The sequence below is a fragment of the Zea mays genome, chromosome 4, assembly GCF_902167145.1.
Source record: "Zea mays cultivar B73 chromosome 4, Zm-B73-REFERENCE-NAM-5.0, whole genome shotgun sequence".
Classification (NCBI taxonomy): domain Eukaryota; kingdom Viridiplantae; phylum Streptophyta; class Magnoliopsida; order Poales; family Poaceae; genus Zea; species Zea mays.
In genome coordinates this window covers 175,077,666-175,097,433 of record NC_050099.1, presented here as the reverse complement: position 1 = coordinate 175,097,433, position 19,768 = coordinate 175,077,666, and the positions used below count along the sequence as shown (strand labels likewise).

Here is a 19,768-nt window from a genome sequence, read left to right as displayed (position 1 = left end):
CAACATATCAAAGAACACATCACATATATGCCTCTAATGCCAATATGACCACACACCAAAAAACTTTAGAGATGGCTCCAATAGAAAGCAAGATGAGGAGAAAGTAAAATACCTAAACAAATGAAAGACACATGGATTTACGTGGGAAAACTCTTACGAAGAGAAAACCCACGGACGGCGACGAGCAAAAACTTCACTATAAAGATAAAAAATATAAGAGGTGAGAGTCAACAAGTGATGAGAGGCTCCAAATCCCCAAATCCCTAAACCACAGAGTCCAAGATGGACAAAGAAAGAAAAAAACAACCAGGCCCAATTACTGCAGCCCATCTTTTGTGACACCAACCAGAAAGCCCATCTTCAGTTTACTGATCCCGTATCATCTTAAGGAATTAAGCCATGGCTACATCTTGTTTGAAGGTTAGGGTTTCCTTTTGTTTTAATTTACTATCTTGAACTTTCTTAAGCCTTGAAGCAAGAACTTCATGCTACGTATACTATTTCAAATAGTAAAACAATGTTTTTAGGTTTCTGAAACAGGAAAACGTCATCTTTAATTTGCTTATCGACATGGATCATGTACGCAACAGGAAGATTATTGCGTTGGGAAGAGAGGATGGAATTAGCAGAACCCAACAAAATGTGAATTGTACAAATTACGTACAAAGATTGGAAGATCATCTTCTCCTTCTTTTTTTTCCTTTTCCATTTTTATATTTTTATATCCACAAAAAGAGCCCGCCGCTTTATGTTCTTCTAATATTTATTTTTTATATATATGTGTGTGTCCATGACTTTTCCTTTTTGTTCGCTCTTCTGATGAATCCTCCTGACGATGTTTAATGCAATCATTGCTGAACTGAGACCTTATTATTTTATGAGCCAAAATCAAATCCTATTAATTCCTCCTGGGCCCTGGGCATTCGAAACCTAAATCTGATCTGTCGGCCCAAGACATTAATCTTTTGATCGGCCTGCTGTGTGCTTGGTAGTAATGATCACTAGCAGGCAAGGCATGGCATGCCGGCCGGCCAAGCTTTCTAGTAACACAAAGGCAGGACAGACAAGACATCCTCCTCCTCTGTATATACGCACCGTCATGTCAGCTAAAAACTGCATTACTCTCTTGATCATGTATGTACATTTACATGGCATCAACAAAGACTGATGATGAACACATGTATGTACTATCTAGTAGACTACTACGACTCCTAGGCAGTTTGCTTTGATGGGATGCAACATCGCTGTTAGCTTCACTGTTAAGACTTCCGATGCCACTTTATTTTCTTCTACTCAATTGACTTGCTAGTAGTTGTTGTTGTTGCTGCTACCATTTCATTTCATTTTACTCTATCATTTCATTTTATATTCTCGCTGCCTTCCTCCTATGGTCGTCATCGTCCGGTTAGTTATAATGATATGTTGACTTGTAAAACTGATCTGGTAGCTTTAAACATGCAGATATTCAGCTACAGCAGAGTAACAATATTCACTTGCATAATAATATAAAATTAACAGTAGGAGAACATGTACATATGGTGTTCTTGTCATGCTTTCCATAGATATCGCCAAAAGTCCGGTGCATCATTTCACTTTGTTCAAAAATCAAAAGGCAGAGGAGGGAGAGGATTACGGTCTATGAGCACACAAAAGATGCAGGCTACTAATTAATAAGATTACCCTGCTAGCTTTTGGTCACAGCATGCTCATGATTCTGTCGTCCTGCCGTTTGCGATGAAGCGGCGACTAGCAGCTTAATTTCTGTGTCTGTCGGTGCTGCATTCCGCTCTGCATTTTTCCTTTCTTTTTTTCTTTTTCTTTTTCCAGTGGGGTGGACTATGGAATGGAGGCAACAAAGAAGAGGATGTTTATTCCGCTGTTGCACGATAGGTAGATAGATATGGACAGGTATTTTAAGCATATAAAATGCACTCTAACTAATTAGGTTCTCCATATTTTTTATACTACTCCAGTATGATGGGAAGACTCGAAACAGTTTAAATGGAATGGTGGCAAATGTTTTGCCATAACTTGGCGACATATTAATTCAAGAGGACAACAAACCTAGATAATGATTTGGTTCAATTTACCCTTAACAAGATTTATCGTTTTTTTTTACTTTTCTTTATGTATAAATTGAGTTTTCCGTTCAATTTTTTGTTAGTTAGCAAAAAATATATTACGTTTTTACAATTATTTTGATAGATTAGACATTAATAAGATACAAGCATTAATGATACAAAAGTAAATGTAAAATAATAATTACTCTTTAAATATTTTTGAAACATAAGTTATGATAATTTCGATCGCCTCAGAAAACACTAAATTGAAATTGTACTTGTACATGAAGAAACATATCCAAGGAAGCGAATTGTAAAGGTATTCTAACACATAAAAAAATTCAAAACGTAATAGAACATAGATAATATAAAATACTGGATTCAATCCAATCAAACGGGGCGAGCCAGCCAGGGGCTCAGTTGCGGGGTACTACCAGGAGATTGTCCGGAAGAAACAGACAATTCCACGTGTCAGGACGGGTCCCGCCCCGTCCCTCCATGACGTGACGCCGTGACGGAAACTCCATCCACCACCCACTTCCGTCCCGTCCCGTTTCTCACCCCAAACCAAACCCGCTTCCAAATTCGCGTGTAAAAACTTCACATCCCGTGGCCTCCGCTAAACAAAATTTCGCTGTATTTTGTCCAAACTTCAAATATGTTTAATTATGCAGTATGCACCATGCATAATTAGATACCATACATATACACGCACAGTTGCGATTATTACGCGTGAGTGAAAGAGATACGCGCCTCTCTCCTCTCGCGGCCCAAACCAAATTTACAACAACCAAAAAAGAAACTAAATAAAAAAATAAATAAATAGCGGCCTTTTCTTCTTCGTCTTCCTTCCACCTTGCTCCTCAACCTCTCTCTCTCTCTCCTTTCCTCCGTGAGTTGCGTCTCCACCTCTCCTCCCTCTTCCTTCCGTCCTCGTCCTCCCCACCCAATCCAACCCCCTCCCCGCCGTCCCCGAGGCTGGCTGTAGCCGTCTCTCCGGCTCTGGCTCGCAATCCAACCTCCAATCGCTCGCGAATGCCGCCTCCTCGCCGCGGCCCCAACCCCGCCCTAATCCCCACCCCGTCGCCTCCGCATTAGCCATTTCCCAGCCAACAATCTCTTCTCCTCGCGTTAGGGTTAGGGCACCCCATCTATCTATTGCGACAGACAAAACGACATGGACGAGTACCACCACCACCACCAGCGCATGGGCGCCGCCGCCGACTTCCGCCGCGACCTCGAGGACCTCGTCTGCGACCACCTCGGCGGCTGCTTCTCCCCGGCCCCGTCCTCCTCCTCCTCCTGCTCCGCCGCGGCGGGCGGAGGCGCCGCGGACCATGAGCCCGACGGCGAGGCCGAGTCGTCGGCGGTGCGCAGGCGGAGGCGGGAGTCGCGCCTCCTCAGCCGCTGGGTCGCGCGCCAGGCTGAGGAGGTGCTCTCCTCCATGGAGCGCGAGGTCGAGCGCCGCAACCGCGAGGCCGAGCTCCTCGCGCTCGCGCGCCTCCACCCGGTCTCCACCCTCGACCCCTCCTCCTTCCTCCTCTCCTCGACCGCCGCGCCGCCGCCGCCGCGCCCGCAGGCGCCCTCCCTCAACGCGCCCTCCTCGCTCCTGCAGATGTGGCGCGAGCTCGAGCACCCCCGCGCCGACGCCGCCCACCCCTTCGACCGCGAGCCTTCCCCGGACAACGCCGACCGTGACCGCGAGCGCGTGCGCCAGATCGCGCGACGCCTCACGGACACCGCCGCCGCCGCTGCCACCGCCACCGCCGGTGGGGAGTGGCTCGGCGAGACGGAGCGGCAGAGGGTCAGGCTCGTAAGGGAGTGGGTACAGATGGCGAGCCAGCCGCGCGACTCCCGTGCGGGCACGCGCAGGGACGAGCCTGCAGCCGGGACCGACAGGGACAGGCGAGGGGAGCTGGAGCCTCCTCGGCTACGAGGCCGGCAGGCGCGATTGGATGTCATCAGCCGTATGGCCAGGGAGCGTCAGCGCGAGCTGCAGGGCATATCAGGGTACCATGTGGTGTCGGAGTTTCCTCGCCGCAGCCGCAACCGCATCCAGGTGGGAACCTAGCGGCATTGCATTGCACGAACCACTTACCTGTGAAACCGTGCATGCTGGTTTGTGAAATTGGTGTTTTCGTCACAGGGACTGCTTAGGGGAAGGTTCTTAAGGAATGGGGCGCTTGAAGAGGAGCGACCACCATCTGTGGCAGCGAGGGAGCTTGGGCAGTTGAGGCAGAGCCATCGTATGCCCGCCTTGAGGTTAGTATCCTTTTCGATTATACAATACAACTCTATGGTAACTGGACCTATATATTTTGATGACTCTGTAATCAACTATGTCATTACAAGTATGTGCCTCCGTGCACATTCAGTGCTGGATGGTTCAATCGTATCATTTCCATCCCTTCTGTACCACAGAATGTTGGAGAGAATTCACTGCATTATTTATGCTATTTTGATAATTCTGATGTATGAGGTTTGGAAGTGAGAATGGTTGCTACTTCCCACTCCGTTCCATTATAGTATAGGCCTAGGACCCAGTTGTACAGTTTCATTTGTGTTTGTGGTCCCTTGACATCCTGGGGGTGTCTCTGGACAACACATTCCTTAGTCTACTAGCACATTGCCTGTTTGCCTTGTTTTCTTTATGTTCAGCGGTAAAAGTGTTTTACCAGGGTAAAAACACAGCTTCTTGTTTGATTTTCTGAGCCTCATTTAACTCATGCTTTATTCCATGTCTCTCAAGGATCTTTAGTATCATAACTACTGCACTGTTGCTGCTCCTATAAACAATTCTTTGATTGTCACACACTATATTTGTACTAAAAGCCTAGACAATAAGGATCAGGAGTTGTTTATTTTATTGTTTATTGGTAAAGAGATAAACCCAAAAACTGGGGAATACACTTGCAAGCCAACTGAAAGTATTGTTTAACTGTAATCTGTCTGGCATTGCCAGATACTACAGTGTGGTAAAATAGATTGGAGATGCTCTTTTTCGTTGGAAATGTATTGCCCAGATATTGGAACCATTACAAATATTTATGGTCTCTTATCAAGTTATTCCATCATGCAATATGTGCATAGGTTGTTCGTGGTGCCAATGCCACTGAAATTACTTCTAAAATGAACTACCAATCTTTTACTGTGGTAGTTGTGTTACTAGCTAAAGGAAAGCCACAGGCTAGGTTTCAGGTGCCACTGTTGCTAATTATACTGGTCCTTCTGATGGCTGGCCATTCTTGTTCTATACGTTATAGACTATTCACCAACCAAATAGGCTTTAAATGCTACTGGAAACTGTATTGATATTGACTAGCAGACTGGAACCTCAGGTCTTTGAGTCCAGCCTCTGCATGTCTTAGTGCAGTTTGATGGTGATACCAACTATCTTGTACCTACTACACCCGCTTGTCAAGCTATATCTCTTGTGCTATTTTAGCTGGCATTAGTTACCCTAGATTGCTGCTGAAGAGAATCCTCTTCCTCTTAGCTCTTATTCAGAGTATCGATAGCATTGAACGATGATATGAGCCTCTCTCTTAACAGTGGAGTTATTGATCATTTTCATGCAATCACTACAACTTTAGCACGGGTTTCTTCGTGCGTCGCACGTCCAGCGAGAGCTCCTCCAATATTCAAAAAATGGAGTGGGGGCGAGGGGATTCGATCCTTGGCCGCCTGGAACAAAGCCTTCGACTCTTACCACTACAACCAACGCCCGCTTGTGATATATAAAGGAGAGAATTATAAATATAAGGGCATGTTTGGTTCGCTACCTAAGTTGCCATACTTTGCCTAACTTTTCTGCCTAAGGTTAGTTATTCAATTTGAACGACTAACCTTAGGCAAAGTGTGGCACATTTAGCCATAAACCAAACAGGCCCTAAATGTACTAATAATTTTAAAATAAAAAATACAATGTACGGGCAACTAACTAGTATATTTTTGATGTATGAGTGATTGACTCATGCAAACAAGGGATAGCATATCTTTTATTACTACCACTCCCAATTCTGATGCATCTGTTCCATGTATTTTATTTTGTTCCTCCAATTCTTTCATTGCCAATGTTATTCCATATTTTCTTATACCTTGCTGCATCTAAAATCCCGCAAAAAGTGTCATTGCTTTATTTTTTTATGGCATCCAAGAAGCAACCTTGTAGTGTATATGTATACTAGGATAGCATCTCTTGATTACTTGACATTTCTTTATTCCTGATCCTTGATACAAAGATATATAGAATTGGTCGAAGTTAGAAATGATTGACTGCTACATCCCATTGGTGAACTTCTTCTGTGACTGGAGGGATTTTATATAATTTTTTAAAAATAAATAAATAAATACAATTAGTTTCAGAGTGGTTAAAAGAAGAGAAAGGGTATCAGCGACCGAGATTGCCATCGGTGTTTATGTTCTTGTGACTTCTATTCTCTTTTTCACAGGACTAAAAGACTAATATAAGTATATATGGTTCTTGTTGTACTGCTGGCAGGCTTAACAAGTGTACATGCTAGGGTAGAGATTATGGACAGATAGATGCAAATGCCAAACTGAGAACTCAAAGTCTCTGTATTATGTAGTTTATTTTTAAGTTAAATATAAAATGATTTTGGTAACTTTAAAATGTAGATTTCAAGATACAAAGCCTAAGAAGGCAAGATAAAGACACACACAGAGAGACTGCCCTGCAGCTATGCTGCAGCCTTCACTAGAGCTGATAATCAGAGGAAGGCCACAGAGAGAAAAAACTGCAGGGAAACCCCACACACTACTAAAACTACGCCCTAACCGTATTAAGGGCGACCTCTAGGCCTAAATTCTCAAGATGTTTAGCTCCAGCCTTATTCTATGAATATCGATGCACATCTTGAGTGCTTGAAAAACTGAGTCCAAATAACATGGAAGAGAGGGAGTACTTTCTGCCTCCACTGAGTTTCAGAGTTTATTTATGTGTGGTATCAAGGCTCACATGAGCTGATACCAAAAAACCCCGCAAATGGGTGTCCACCTGTTAAGATTGCTCACACAGTGCAATTTACATCCCTGGATGCTTGTGTTCTATGACAAGGCCTTATCAATTAGAGCTCTTGTTATGTGATATTGTTTGTAACCCCCCCCCCCCCCCCCCTCGGGACACTGTTCAAATTAATAAAAGGTAATTTGTTGTACTTTTTTCAGACCAGAGAGTATTGCAAGTAGTCAAGATGTTAGCCAATCTGATGCTTCTGTGGTTGAGAGTGTTAGATTACTAGATAACGATGAATCTCAGCAAGGGGCTGAGGTGGCTTTTACTGATAGTGAGGATACCACCCAAACTGTGCTGGAGAATGTGGATTTACAAGAAATGGGTGCAGATGGTGCTGAGGCACACTCACCAAGTATACCTATGGATGACATGGTTATGATGCAAGAGTCTCTAACTCAAGGTGACAACATGCAGCAAGATGGGACAGAAGATGACACGGGATTCTGGCAGACATCTTTGGATGCCAGTCTTAATAGGTGGCCCAGTGAGATTGGTGGAGGTGCCGACAGAACTTGGGAAGATAATGCAGAAGACTTACACAGTGAAACCATGGAGGAGGATGACAGGGAGCATGGTCATCTACAAGAAGAGCATGATGGATGGCATGATAACGAGTCTCATGGTACCATGGAGAACTGGCAAGATGATTACCAAGATTCCGCACTTGATACAGGCCCCATTCCTAGGAACGAAAATAGGTTTATCCCACCTGACGATGACAATGTGTACAGCATGGAACTTAGAGAATTACTTAGCAGGTATTTTCTACCTTCAGTGTGGTATTTCTTCTAAAAATGTCTTTAATTTCAATCTATTTTTATTCTCAAGCTATTTCATGTTCTGAATTGCCAGGCGAAGTGTGTCCAATCTTCTTAGTAATGGTTTTGGTGAAAGTTTGGAGCGATTAATAAGGTCATATGTTCAACAGCGTGGTCATGGTCCCCTCAACTGGAATCTTGATGCAGCCATGCACCCTTCAAATGGACCAAATGCAAATCAGGAACAAGAACGGAACCCTGAAACTCAGCAATTCCAGGCTCCTGTCAATAGACCTGCCCTTGTTATCCCTCCTCCACCTTTGCCACCACGACAACCATTATGGCACAGAGAACTGCGTCATAACAACTGGAACAGCAGACACAGGGTACATGCAGATCCTATGCTATCTTCACATTCAATAATGGAGCTTTTGTATAGAAGGAGAAAAAACTTTTTAACTAGTGCGTTGAGTCAAAAAAAAGTAATATATTTGGTTCTGTGTTTCTTGCAGGAATGGGATGCTATTAATGATTTAAGAGCTGACATGGGTAGACTTCAGCAAGGGATGAGCAGCATGCAGAGGATGCTGGAAGCGTGCATGGACATGCAGCTGGAATTGCAGCGTTCTGTGAGACAAGAAGTGTCAGCTGCCTTGAATCGGTTTGCAGGACCTGAAGGTCAGACAATTCTTCTAACATCATTATCGTAGTACTGTTTCTATATCTAATAATATGAACAATGATTTGCACCCAAACCAGAAACGTATTTTCATTATTTGCTTACCAAGTTTATTTATTTATTTCCTAGTGACTGTTACCATCAATCGAGGTCCACTTGTTTTCTGTAGGTTTCACTCATTGTGCAAGTATGAATGGTCTTATTAAACTGCTTGTTTTTGTCAGGATTGTCGATGGATCTGTGTGACGATGGATCAAAATGGAATCAGGTGAGGACAGGAACCTGCTGCGTATGCTGTGATTCACAGATTGATTCTCTACTGTACAGGTGGGTACTCCACATGACATTTCAGGTTCCTTGTGCACAAGCTGGTGTATGTGATGCGTGATTTGTAATGCTTTAAACCTTTCGGGTGATGATGGCAGGTGTGGGCACATGTGTACTTGCTCGAAATGTGCAAATGAGCTGGTGCGCAGCGGCGGCAAGTGCCCGCTCTGCCGGGCTCCCATCGTGGAGGTGGTCCGCGCATACTCGGTAATGTAAGGTGGTGGAAGATACAGTCAGTAGGAAAGGAATAAGTTGACGGCAAGCGAAGTTTTGCTGCAAGTGAAGAAAAGCTTGTTTAGGAAATGGACCCCCTCCCAATCCCCCAAAAAAGAACTCTGTTTTTCCTCCTTTGTGAATCTATAGGGGAGGCTACTTACGTTGCCTGCATATTCGTTGCCTTGCTGCTCGTGTCGCCGAGACGCAGGCGGCAAAGGGCGTGCCATTAATTTTTGGAAGAGCTTGCGTTGGGAAGTGGTGTCCCCAGTGCAAGCTGTTTCACTGTATATTTATACACTGACTGATCCTCAACTGAAGCAGACACCAGCAATGCATTGGTATATACCAGGTTCCTTGATCACTCTCTGGTCCTCCCAGTGAGCATTGAGCTGTGATGTGTCAGTGTTTGGTGCGTTACATCTGCGTATCAGTCCGTAGTGTGGTAGTGGGTATGTAGCTTTCAGCTCCCGTTGCCTTTGGTTGAGTCGACTTCTCTTTCAAATGCACGGTCCGTGATGTTTCGAGCTGCTGTTGTACGCTACACGGAGAATGTACGCTTACAAACATATCACATATGAATATTGATGAAATATAGTACAGTATTATTGTGCTGTGCATACGTCTTTCGCACTCAGGAGCAACAGGCATGGTCTGCAAGATGACGTGCGACGCGTTTGCAATCGCAACCATGCTGGGGCTGGGCCAAACAGACGACAACCCCATAAACAGGAATACCAGTGACGCAAAAAAAAAGTATCAGTGCCATAGAAATGTGAGAATACAAAGAATTCTTCAAAATAAAAAAGGCTTACTTTGTACAGTGCTGAAAAAAACATATCAAAACAGTATTATAAATTCGAGTGTGCACTCTGCTTCCCCATTCCTCAAAAATCGAAAATAAATAAAAACAGATCGCGTCTCCATTCGAGTGTGCCCGTCGTGATTGGGATTCGGGCTCGTGATTTTCGGCGCGGGGCCGACGGGGTCATGTGAATGTGATCAGGCCGTTGCAGTCTTGGGAGTCTCCAGATCACACACGAGTCCCGTCCGCCGCTGTAGCAGTACTGCAGTAGAAATCCTGTCCTGTCGCTCCCTCCACCACACACTGAACTGAACACGCGCGCGCGCACGCCATTCCCCTCCCGTAGCGTGCGGCGTGCCGTCAATCCAAACCACCAAAAGCAATGCCGCCGCCGTCCGCAAACGGCGCCACCGCCGCCGCCGCCGCCGCGAGGGACGACATGTCCCCGGCGGAGGCCAGGCTGGCGATGATGGAGCTGGCGAACATGGTGTCGGTGCCGATGGCGCTGGCGGCCGTGATCCGGCTGGGCGTGCCGGCCGCGGTGTGGGCGGGCGGCGCCAACGCGCCCATGTCAGCGGCCGACCTCCTCCCGCCGGGCCACCCGGACCCGTCCGTCCTGGAGCGGCTGCTCCGCCTGCTGGCGTCCCGCGGCGTTTTCTCCGAGTCCACCGAGTCCACGCCCACCACGCGGCGGCGGCTATTCGCGCTCACCGCGGTGGGCCGCACCCTGGTGCCGGGGCCCGCCTCGGGCGCGTCCTACGCCGACTACGTGCTGCAGCACCACCAGGACGCGCTGGTGGCGGCGTGGCCCCGCCTGCACGAGGCCGTGCTTGACCCCGCGGGGCCCGAGCCGTTCGCGCGCGCCAACGCCGGGGTCACCGCCTACGCCTACTACGGCAAGGACCAGGACGCCAACCGGGTCATGCTCCGCGCCATGGCGGGGGTATCCGAGCCCTTCATGGGTGCCCTCCTCGACGGCTACGGCGCCGCCGGCGGGTTTCGCGGCGTCGCCACGCTCGTAGACGTCGGGGGAAGCTCCGGCGCCTGCCTCGAGATGATCATGCGCAGGGTCCCCACAATCACCGAGGGCATCAACTTCGACCTCCCCGACGTCGTCGCCGCAGCGCCGCCCATCGCCGGTACGTATACGCTCCTCCTTCTCCTCGCATAGTCTCACATCACATGCAATGGCAGTGCGGGACCTTATCTTCTCCCGATCCGTCCGTGGTTCGTTTTGGTTACCAAAAATCCTCGAGATTATGAGCACGTATCTTTACGCACTTTTCTCTCAGCTCAGCTCCGTCGAGATTGTACATTGTTTAGCTCCTCGAAAATGCCCAGAACAAGTCGCTCAAAACATCCTAAGGTTAATTGTCCAATTATATTACTGAGAAAACATCCGTCTAATGGTTTGCTTAATGGAACAAGGCGGGTAGTCCGAGCATTCCAAAGGAATACTACTAATGCAAAATTTATGCTACGACTACGTCAACATGCTGGAAAGAGTATGATAACATACAGGGGATTCGAGGGAATTAAGGGCCCGTTTGGTAAAGCTCTGGCTCCTGCTTCTTTAGCTCCAGATCCTGATCCTCGTGAGGAGCTGATCCTCCTGTTTCTTCTAGAGAATCAGAATCATTTTAAAAACCGTTTGGCAAGTGTCTGCTGAGAGTTGGTGGTCTGTGGCGATTGTCTGTTTTACCCTTTGCAGTTCAACTTTGTTACAAACCAATAAGTAGGACACATATACGAGAAAAAAATTATGAAACAATAACATATAAAATATTTCCATCATAGTAGTGCATAAAATGGTCTCAAATGTTTAATCCATAAATTGGCTCGTTATGTTTTTGTCCAATGGCAATTGCGAGTAATTTCGATCAAACTTTAAGGGGAGGTCCATATTTGGTTGGTTGAGGAGCTGTTTTAAGGGAGGGTGGAGCAGGTTTTTTTAGATCCCACATTTCTTCACAAAAACGACTCCCAATCTTTCGGCTCCACACGAGAATCAGTTTAAAAAAAATACCCGTTTGGCACGGCTCCTCCAGATCCTCGCTTAGAATCAGGAGCTGGAGCTATGCCAAACGGGCCCTAAATCCCCTCAATTCACTTCTAACCGAATAAGACCTAAAGAGAGTGTATTCCTCCCACACATACATTTCTATCTGTCCGAGAATAAAATGTTTCCCTAACAGGCTAACATGTTTAAGAGAAAATAGTTCGCTATTAGAGTGAGCTTGGCAATGACAAGCTCAAGGACTAACAATCGTGTTAGTATTTATCTATATAATCTGGTATTGCCGCATAAACAATTATGTGTGGCCATGTCACATGCAACAACTGTAAGGAACCTCAAAGTTCTCGCTGCCACGTGGATTCTTTGCTACAATGATATAAAATTTATTTGTAAATATATGGCACCAAGATTTGTGTATTCTTTGCATTTCCTTTATTAATATATCTGAATTATGAAGCATAACTATTACCCAACTGGTTATAGAAGTAAGTTGTGTTTTCTCTAGTTTTAATGTTATCATAAATAAGTTTAAACATGTTTGAACAATAACTTATTTGAACACCGTAGCAATGTGTGAGCACTCTTCAAATGTTTGGTATAAAAATACTTGTAAATAGATTTGTTAGTTCTTACTGCGAACCAAGGATGGTTTCGATTCTGTGGCGCTGACGGTGTTTCACGCGACCTGTAGCAGGTCCGACAACTGCCTAGAGGCACACACTAGAGCAGACAGAAGGGATCTCTGTATACTCTCTGTGATCTTGGAATCAGATCGTTTGTTGGTTTCCCAAAATTTTTTTAATAATAGGGCACGAACTGCCTGCCTTGTGCTAAGACCAACACAACACAACACGCCACAATCAGTCTTCGTCGTGTGTTGTTTCATTACAGGAGTGAGGCATGTTGGCGGAGATATGTTCAAGTCCATCCCCTCCGGTGATGCCATTTTCATGAAGGTACGGTACGGTAGTTGCATCTGCTGCATCACTGCATGCAAACACAACTCTTACAAGTCCAGACTGTGACCATGCATGCAGTGGGTTCTGACGACGTGGACCGACGACGAGTGCACGGCCATCCTGAGGAACTGCCACGCCGCTCTGCCGGACGGCGGCAAGCTCGTGGCCTGCGAGCCGGTGGTGCCGGAGGAGACGGACAGCAGCACCAGGACGAGGGCGCTGCTGGAGAACGACATCTTCGTCATGACCACCTACCGGACGCAGGGGAGGGAGCGCTCCGAGGAGGAGTTCCGCCACCTCGGCGTCGACGCCGCAGGCTTCACCGCCTTCCGAGCCATCTATCTCGACCCCTTCTATGCTGTCCTCGAGTATACCAAGTGATCTCCACTCCATCCGCCCAAATCTCCTTGCGAGTTGAATAGCAGAATAACGAACAGATAAATAAAGCTATTCCATTCACGTTGGAATCCGAATCTCTGCCTACTGTACTCAACGTTAGCTTCTGTAACCAGGATATCTCTTTCAAGCATTTCCAAGCTTTTGATGACAAAATCATAATTTTGAGCTCATTATTCAAGCATTATATTCTATACGAAAGCCTTGGACAACAAGATTCACTCTCGCTATTACATTTGCGACTGCAAGTTCAACTCCCTTCTATTCAGACAGACCAGACCAGCAGCAGTGATTAGTAATGCAACTGGTAAGGATCCGGAGTGTCATAACAAGTTCAACCCATCAACCAAGTACATAACCATCCACAACAATTATTGTTTCTTAGCTAACCACACAGAGCCGTGGCCACCATTTTAAGCGCCTGCTGCATCATTCCACTTTCTTATCTTCTGCCGCCGCAGCACCAGCACCGTGCGGTTCGGCCAGGGGTTTTGATTCACTCGCACCCTGCAAACACAGCACCGTAGGATGAGCACAAAAAGGGCATGGAAGTAGGATGAACATGTAGGATGGGCATACCTCATCGTTCTTCTGAGCTGCAGGCTTGTATGGACATGCAGGTGGGACTCTTTCAGGTCTCCGGTACTCCCATCCAAATAGCCGATACACCTTGCTCTGGATACGATACCGTCCAATAACATAAGCAACACAACTTTATTAAAAAAACAAACGGTGATCTTCTTCACTGGTGTGGCCAGATGCACATGTAAATCTACGAGGCTATGCCCAGTTAGAAAGCACGCCGCCGTCGGAATTGCTGCTTCACAAAGCAGGTGTGCGGTTGTCACAGAATTGTTGGTAAGCGACTGACCATATAAACCTAGAAAATATAACGCCAAGCTGGCTGTTCCAATTCACATACTCGAATCTTTGCGATTCACAGCTACATCTTCCCTAGAGGATCATTGATTTAATGTTGTTCCAGCTAATACCTCAAGGCCTAGGCAAACTTACGCATGAGTACATGGCTAGAACTGGGCCGGCATCACTGAACCAATATGTTGTAAAAAGGTGCATATTACTTCCCCGCACAAAAAAAAACGATGTCTTCCATGCCACCTGCCAACAAATTGAAAATACCGTTCCCTTTATTTGCTAAAGTGTAAGGACGTTGATTTATTCTCAACAGTTACCTGTGTAGTGCTATCCAATCAAAACAAGGTATATTTATGTTAGGAGTGGCTGCCATGTGGGGCCATTGCCAGGGGGCAAGTGGATTTCTACATCTATAAAAGGACAGTTGTATGGGCTAATAGGAATCATCAATTACCAATTATCAGAAATCAAACACTATCATCCCTTATCTCGTCTCTCCAGTTTACTACTAGCTTTCTCTCTGCTCTCTCTACTTGCTATTTCTCTCTAGGAGCATCTGTGACGCTAACAATTTAGTTATTCATCCACTGCATCTAGAAGTTGAGTTTTCAGTTTACTGCACAAGAAGCTGACATCTAGTGTCAACAATCCGATACCTGGGCTCTCAAAAAGCTGGACGCACTGCGCACAGGGATTCACAGCTCAAAATGCATACTGCTCATCCATCCATTTACTGGACGAGGAGATCATTGCGATGCAAATCTGATGAGGTGATCTGGGTCTGGGTGGGTATGAACTGCTGACAGGAAACGTGATCATGAAATCCAGACCAAGTCGTCATAGAGAATGAAAGCATCTCCGGCCGTAGCTGGCTCATACGAACGAATCACAACCGATAACCGGCAGCTAGGTCTGTCTAGTTTTGTTTGTCTGTAGGAACGGTTGAGTTGACCTCTACTTTCCTGCTCCGACGAATCCACGAGCCCAAGACAGTAGACTAGTAGACAAACACGCTCCAAGACCCACAAGGACCGCTGAATTGATAGAAACCCCAACCACCACCACGCCGATGTTCTGGATGGATCTTACAGAAACCCGGGGGGTCGGGGAGAGAGAGAGAGGAGGGAGGAAGGAACCGTACGATGATGAGGTCGATGAGGTAAGGGAGGGCGTTGACCACCGGGATCAGGAAGAGCGGCAGCAGGCACGCGACGCAGACCTAGGGCAAGCACATCCACCACGACGTTAGTATAGCACCGAAATAGGGGGAGGGCGAGGGGTTGCGAGAGAAGCTGAGCGCCTCACCATGTCGTCGGATGGGATCGGAGGCTGGAGGATGGATCGGCCTCCTTAGTTCTGACCTCGTTGCTTGCAACGATTCGTCCCCTACCTCCCCGTCGTCGTAGTCGTCGGGCCGCAGATCCGTAGCTCGTGCGGTGCGATGAGAATGCGATTTGGGGGAGAAGATAGACGATGGACAAGGGAGACGACCATGGACACGGGCCCCACCAAGTCCAGTGCCACACGGGGGCCCAGTTAAACTGAGATTATTGAGGCCAGGAAAGGCCTTTTGGGCTGGTGGACTGGTTGTCGGCCCAACTTGTTGCAATCAAGTCGGTCGTCAGCGTTGCATCTGTTGAGAACTACGTTACCACGGATCACCAGATCCGCACCCTTCCTTCCCGTCAGCAGATTAGGCACGAGAAGCTGTAGAGAACTCATCTCCCTTCCCATAAGCATAACAGAGGAAACACACGAGACACTGGATATAGGGTTGGGCCTCTGGCCTCTTTCTGATCTCTCTATTATGAGGTGGTGTACAAGTTCCTTATATAGAGATGTAAGACCCCTCAGGGGCAAAGCAGGTATTTGCCCACATAACCCTAACTAGGGACTTAACACTCCCCCTTGGGCGAATACCGCGACCACACATGCCTCGTTAAAACTCTGAAAAACCGAGTGGGAAAAATATGGAGAAAGAGTGCATGGTGATACAAATTGCATTTGCACTTTGTTGCCTCGTTAAAAACCTCATGTGAGAAACTTCAAGAAAACTCACCAAGGGAAAAAGAGTACAACAACTGTCATCGGGACATATTTCGATCCTCTGAGATCTAGATTCTATCGAATCTTCTACAAGGGCTAACTTTAGAAATGTGCTCCCCCTGATCCTTGTAAAACTATATCAATAAGGCAAAACATCTTCTTCTAGAAGTATATGCACATAAAGATTTAGCAAACGGATTGCATATCCTTGTAAGGACTATTTCAGGGACTTTACCTCTACTCACTTCTATGATATACGAGGTAAGTGCACGCATCAATATAAATAAGCCACTTTGACTGATGGTGTTTGATCGACTAGATCTATATATTTGATAGAAAGTTCCATAAAGGTTCACATATTGATCATCAAGCTCACGCCTTCAGGGCATAGAATATGACATTTATTGTCTCAGGGTTGTGATCAATATAAGCATTCGCTCCCCCTGACGATGACATCTGTCAAAGTCGTTATCCCTCATAACTCAAGCATATTCTTCAAGGTATATGTCTCATTGTTCATCTGGAATAACGAGAATGGATGAGGTTGGGGTGCAATCATTTTCTATCTTACACCACAATTTATACATAGTTGTGCAAAGCAAATAACATGTCCTTCAATAGGACTTAGGGGATAATATAGTTGCAATAGTACATATTCTAAATATGACACATCGCTCCAAGCGTTCATCCATTGCAACATCTATGATGGTGTAACAAAAGTCCATCAAAGATCGTAATCCATCAGGGATTTTTCATCGATCAGATACATCGTTATAGTCTGTCATTCTGGCATAATGGGGATATTTTGCTAGTAACACCTAAACCTTATAGGTTTCTGCCATCATGGCTTTAGAGGATACCGTAATTCCATATCTAGTGGAAATTACCATGAGTAAAACTCATGGAATGCACATGTGCTTATTCGGTGAACTTCAAGTCCTTTGGTACCTCATCTTATACCTTTTTGGGTCTGTATGGGTCTTTATCCCTTTATAGGGATTATCAAACTTTGGTATTTAACACAGACTTTATTTCTTCTGGAAGGTTCCAGCTGGGAACTATAATCTCAACTATGAGATATTCTCTCTACACTGGAGAGTGGTCATTCATAAGGAATGTATTATCCGGTATGAGATTTATATGTTGCATATTTATAATTCAAAGATATGAGTCCTCCTAGGATCTCATGACGAATCTTCAGAATCCTATTAACTGCATATTATAATTCATGCCATTTGCCAGATATATTACATAGTGGAACTGTGTTTATTCAACACATATGTGGGATGGGTCTCTCACTAGACCACTTGAACCATCGCATTAACCACACATTATTTCAATAGTGCCCATAAATGTCCAAACTTCAAGCTCGCGACTTTCATTTTGCGATTCTTGGTTCAGCCTCGATTGCATTTATCAATGACCCAATAAGAGAGCTTAAAGCACTCATGCCTAGGACTTTGTTTTGGATCCCTTTGCAATCTATAGAGGCAAGATAGGTGTCGACACATTTGTCTCCCACATTTAATAATGATCTCCGTCATTTCCCAAAACGAAAGATTCATTGTTCCGTATTCCCAGCACAATGATATTGCGCGCATTGCTAGGAACTTCATCATCAAGATGAACCTCTTCGTGAGGCAAATCACCAGCAGGGCGAGTTCATCGGAGGAGAGTTATTTATAGACCACATGAATCTGCAATCAGAACATATGCTTTGACTAAGGCTGATGGATCATATTCGCAGGCGTCCCCGAGAATAGATCAAATGCCAATAAGTCAAATGTGGATATGATATTAATCCCGGGTATATCCACATCTACATCAGGTAGAAACATTCAGACCAATATGGTTACTCCTCAACGATTTCTAGCAAACTCCATATACATAGGAGTACACACCGAACGACAGGTTCAGTTTGGATTTTGTGCGTTTGATAGAATATTGAGGCATTACATTATATGGGCATTCCTCCCCCTAATGCCGAGATGTTCTAAAAGCATACAGATAAAATCCCCAACCACAATCATCTAGTTTGTGGCCAATGTATGCTATTGTGGTGATTTATTTGGGAAATCTTACGCACATTACAGATTGGGGTTTTATGCAGTGAGATTTGGACTTAGATTAATGTAGTGGCATGAATATTACATATTTGTCCTTCAACATGAAGGGTTAGTCTCAACATCCAGCGAGACACGCAACAACAAGTTGCTTCATGGTTACAATTCTGCAAACTTATTGTTATTACTACCAAATGCATAGTCAGTCATTAAGATTTAGACTGATATGCGCAACACTATTTAATCCATAAGGGTCCCTTAGAGGCTCATGCACACCATTCGTCGTTTGGAGCTAGTAGTTGACTTCAGATCAACAACTAAAATGACCATCAGGGTCTAGCGCTCACAAGGACATTCACTGGTTGCATTGTGCTTTGAAGCACATAGAAGAATATGTGCGTATATAATGGTGGTAAAGTGCACGGCATCAGGCCAATGCTGCCAAGCAGAGATTTTTATATGCAGAGATGTATAGTCCAGCTCGTTTTATTATTGCCCATGGTTTACCCAATTATTCATACCGATATGAAATTGGGTATCAATTTATGCAACATTTTTAGGTATTATAATTTTGAGAGAGAACTTATAACAAAAGTTAATTATTTGTGGTGTTGCCAGCAGGGCAAACATTTCTCCTCATATTATATACCAAATTGTTCTATATAGCATTATTTCGATCTCTTCATTGTTCAGCAAAAAGAGAAGCTTTGGAATAGAACAGACAAGGCCAAGAATTCATTTTATCTCGGAAAAATCACCATATAACTAGCTTTTCATGAAACAAATGATGATAACTGCTTGGCAAGAACGAAACAAGACTGGTATCCGCCTAGGATCCGTCTTCAACAACAGATAGTACTGCTCTCATACGAAGAAATCATCAGGAGTAGAGAGGATACAACAGGTCTCTACAAGATCTTCATATTTCTATCACAAATTATCATCACTGACAGTATTGCGATCGAGAATTGTGGCTCTTCCAATGCCAAGAACCAAGGACAACTTAATGCCTAATGTAGCTTCAATCTCTGTGGTGATGTGGGATTCCATGGTTATTTTTGTACTCTTCTTACTTCTGGTAGATCAGATATAGATTATGGTAAGCATGCCAAGGGGTGGTATACAATGTAGTTCTGCTACATAAACCCCAGATATATGTCTATTCAGAATCGACCTTTACCATTTGGTTTATAGTATATACCATACCAGTCAAAGGACTATCCCAAGTCAATTCAGCGGCTATAAGTATTTAAATTCTGAGAGATGTATGCAACACAAGTGTCGGGGACCATAATTAGGGGTACCCTCAAAGCTCCTAATTCTCAGCTGGTAACCCCCATCAGCATAAAGCTGCAAAGGCCTGATGGGTGCGATTAAGTCAGGGATCAGTCCATTCGAGGGACTCGATCACGCCTCGCCCGAGCCTAGCCTCGGACAAGGGCAGCCGACCCCGGAGGATTTCCGTCTCGCCCGAGGCCCCCCTCCAGTGGCGAATATATTTCCGGCTCGCCCGAGGCCCTGTCTTCGCCAAGAA

General features: G+C 45.3%; 3 protein-coding genes across 3 annotated transcripts; 2 read left to right on the top strand and 1 right to left on the bottom strand.

Moving 5' to 3' along the window:
- Positions 1-2,741: 2,741 nt before the first annotated feature.
- LOC103654099 (RING/U-box superfamily protein) lies at positions 2,742-9,686 on the top strand. Its single transcript, XM_008680923.4, has 7 exons — positions 2,742-4,119; positions 4,207-4,322; positions 7,248-7,853; positions 7,948-8,239; positions 8,366-8,531; positions 8,757-8,859; positions 8,958-9,686. Exons 1-7 carry the CDS (start codon positions 3,238-3,240, stop codon positions 9,073-9,075), a joined length of 2,283 nt encoding a protein of 760 aa, XP_008679145.1. The 5' UTR covers positions 2,742-3,237; the 3' UTR covers positions 9,076-9,686.
- A 416-nt stretch (positions 9,687-10,102) lies between these two features.
- Positions 10,103-13,401, top strand: LOC100283243 (uncharacterized). The gene is made up of 3 exons (NM_001156145.2): positions 10,103-11,016; positions 12,786-12,850; positions 12,932-13,401. Exons 1-3 carry the CDS (start codon positions 10,260-10,262, stop codon positions 13,232-13,234), a joined length of 1,125 nt encoding a protein of 374 aa, NP_001149617.2. The 5' UTR covers positions 10,103-10,259; the 3' UTR covers positions 13,235-13,401.
- A 16-nt stretch (positions 13,402-13,417) lies between these two features.
- On the bottom strand, positions 13,418-15,668 carry LOC100278288 (uncharacterized). The gene is made up of 4 exons (NM_001326425.1): positions 15,431-15,668; positions 15,267-15,344; positions 13,829-13,924; positions 13,418-13,756 (listed from the first exon to the last, which is right to left on the bottom strand). Exons 1-4 carry the CDS (start codon positions 15,431-15,433, stop codon positions 13,679-13,681), a joined length of 255 nt encoding a protein of 84 aa, NP_001313354.1. The 5' UTR covers positions 15,434-15,668; the 3' UTR covers positions 13,418-13,678.
- Between the last annotated feature and the right edge of the window lie 4,100 nt (positions 15,669-19,768).

Bases quoted from the DNA above. Each gene is read 5' to 3' on its own strand.
- LOC103654099 (XM_008680923.4), top strand. From the start codon at position 3,238: ATGGACGAGTACCACCACCACCACCAGCGCATGGGCGCCGCCGCCGAC. The intron at 8,240-8,365 runs GTACATGCAGAT...TGTTTCTTGCAG, and splicing joins ACTGGAACAGCAGACACAGG to GAATGGGATGCTATTAATGA. The intron at 8,532-8,756 runs GTCAGACAATTC...TGTTTTTGTCAG, and splicing joins TCGGTTTGCAGGACCTGAAG to GATTGTCGATGGATCTGTGT.
- LOC100283243 (NM_001156145.2), top strand. From the start codon at position 10,260: ATGCCGCCGCCGTCCGCAAACGGCGCCACCGCCGCCGCCGCCGCCGCG. The intron at 11,017-12,785 runs GTACGTATACGC...GTTTCATTACAG, and splicing joins CGCAGCGCCGCCCATCGCCG to GAGTGAGGCATGTTGGCGGA. The intron at 12,851-12,931 runs GTACGGTACGGT...CCATGCATGCAG, and splicing joins GTGATGCCATTTTCATGAAG to TGGGTTCTGACGACGTGGAC.
- LOC100278288 (NM_001326425.1), bottom strand. The intron at 13,925-15,266 runs GTACGGTTCCTT...TATCGTATCCAG, and splicing joins ACCTCATCGACCTCATCATC to AGCAAGGTGTATCGGCTATT. The intron at 13,757-13,828 runs GTATGCCCATCC...CTGTGTTTGCAG, and splicing joins CAGCTCAGAAGAACGATGAG to GGTGCGAGTGAATCAAAACC.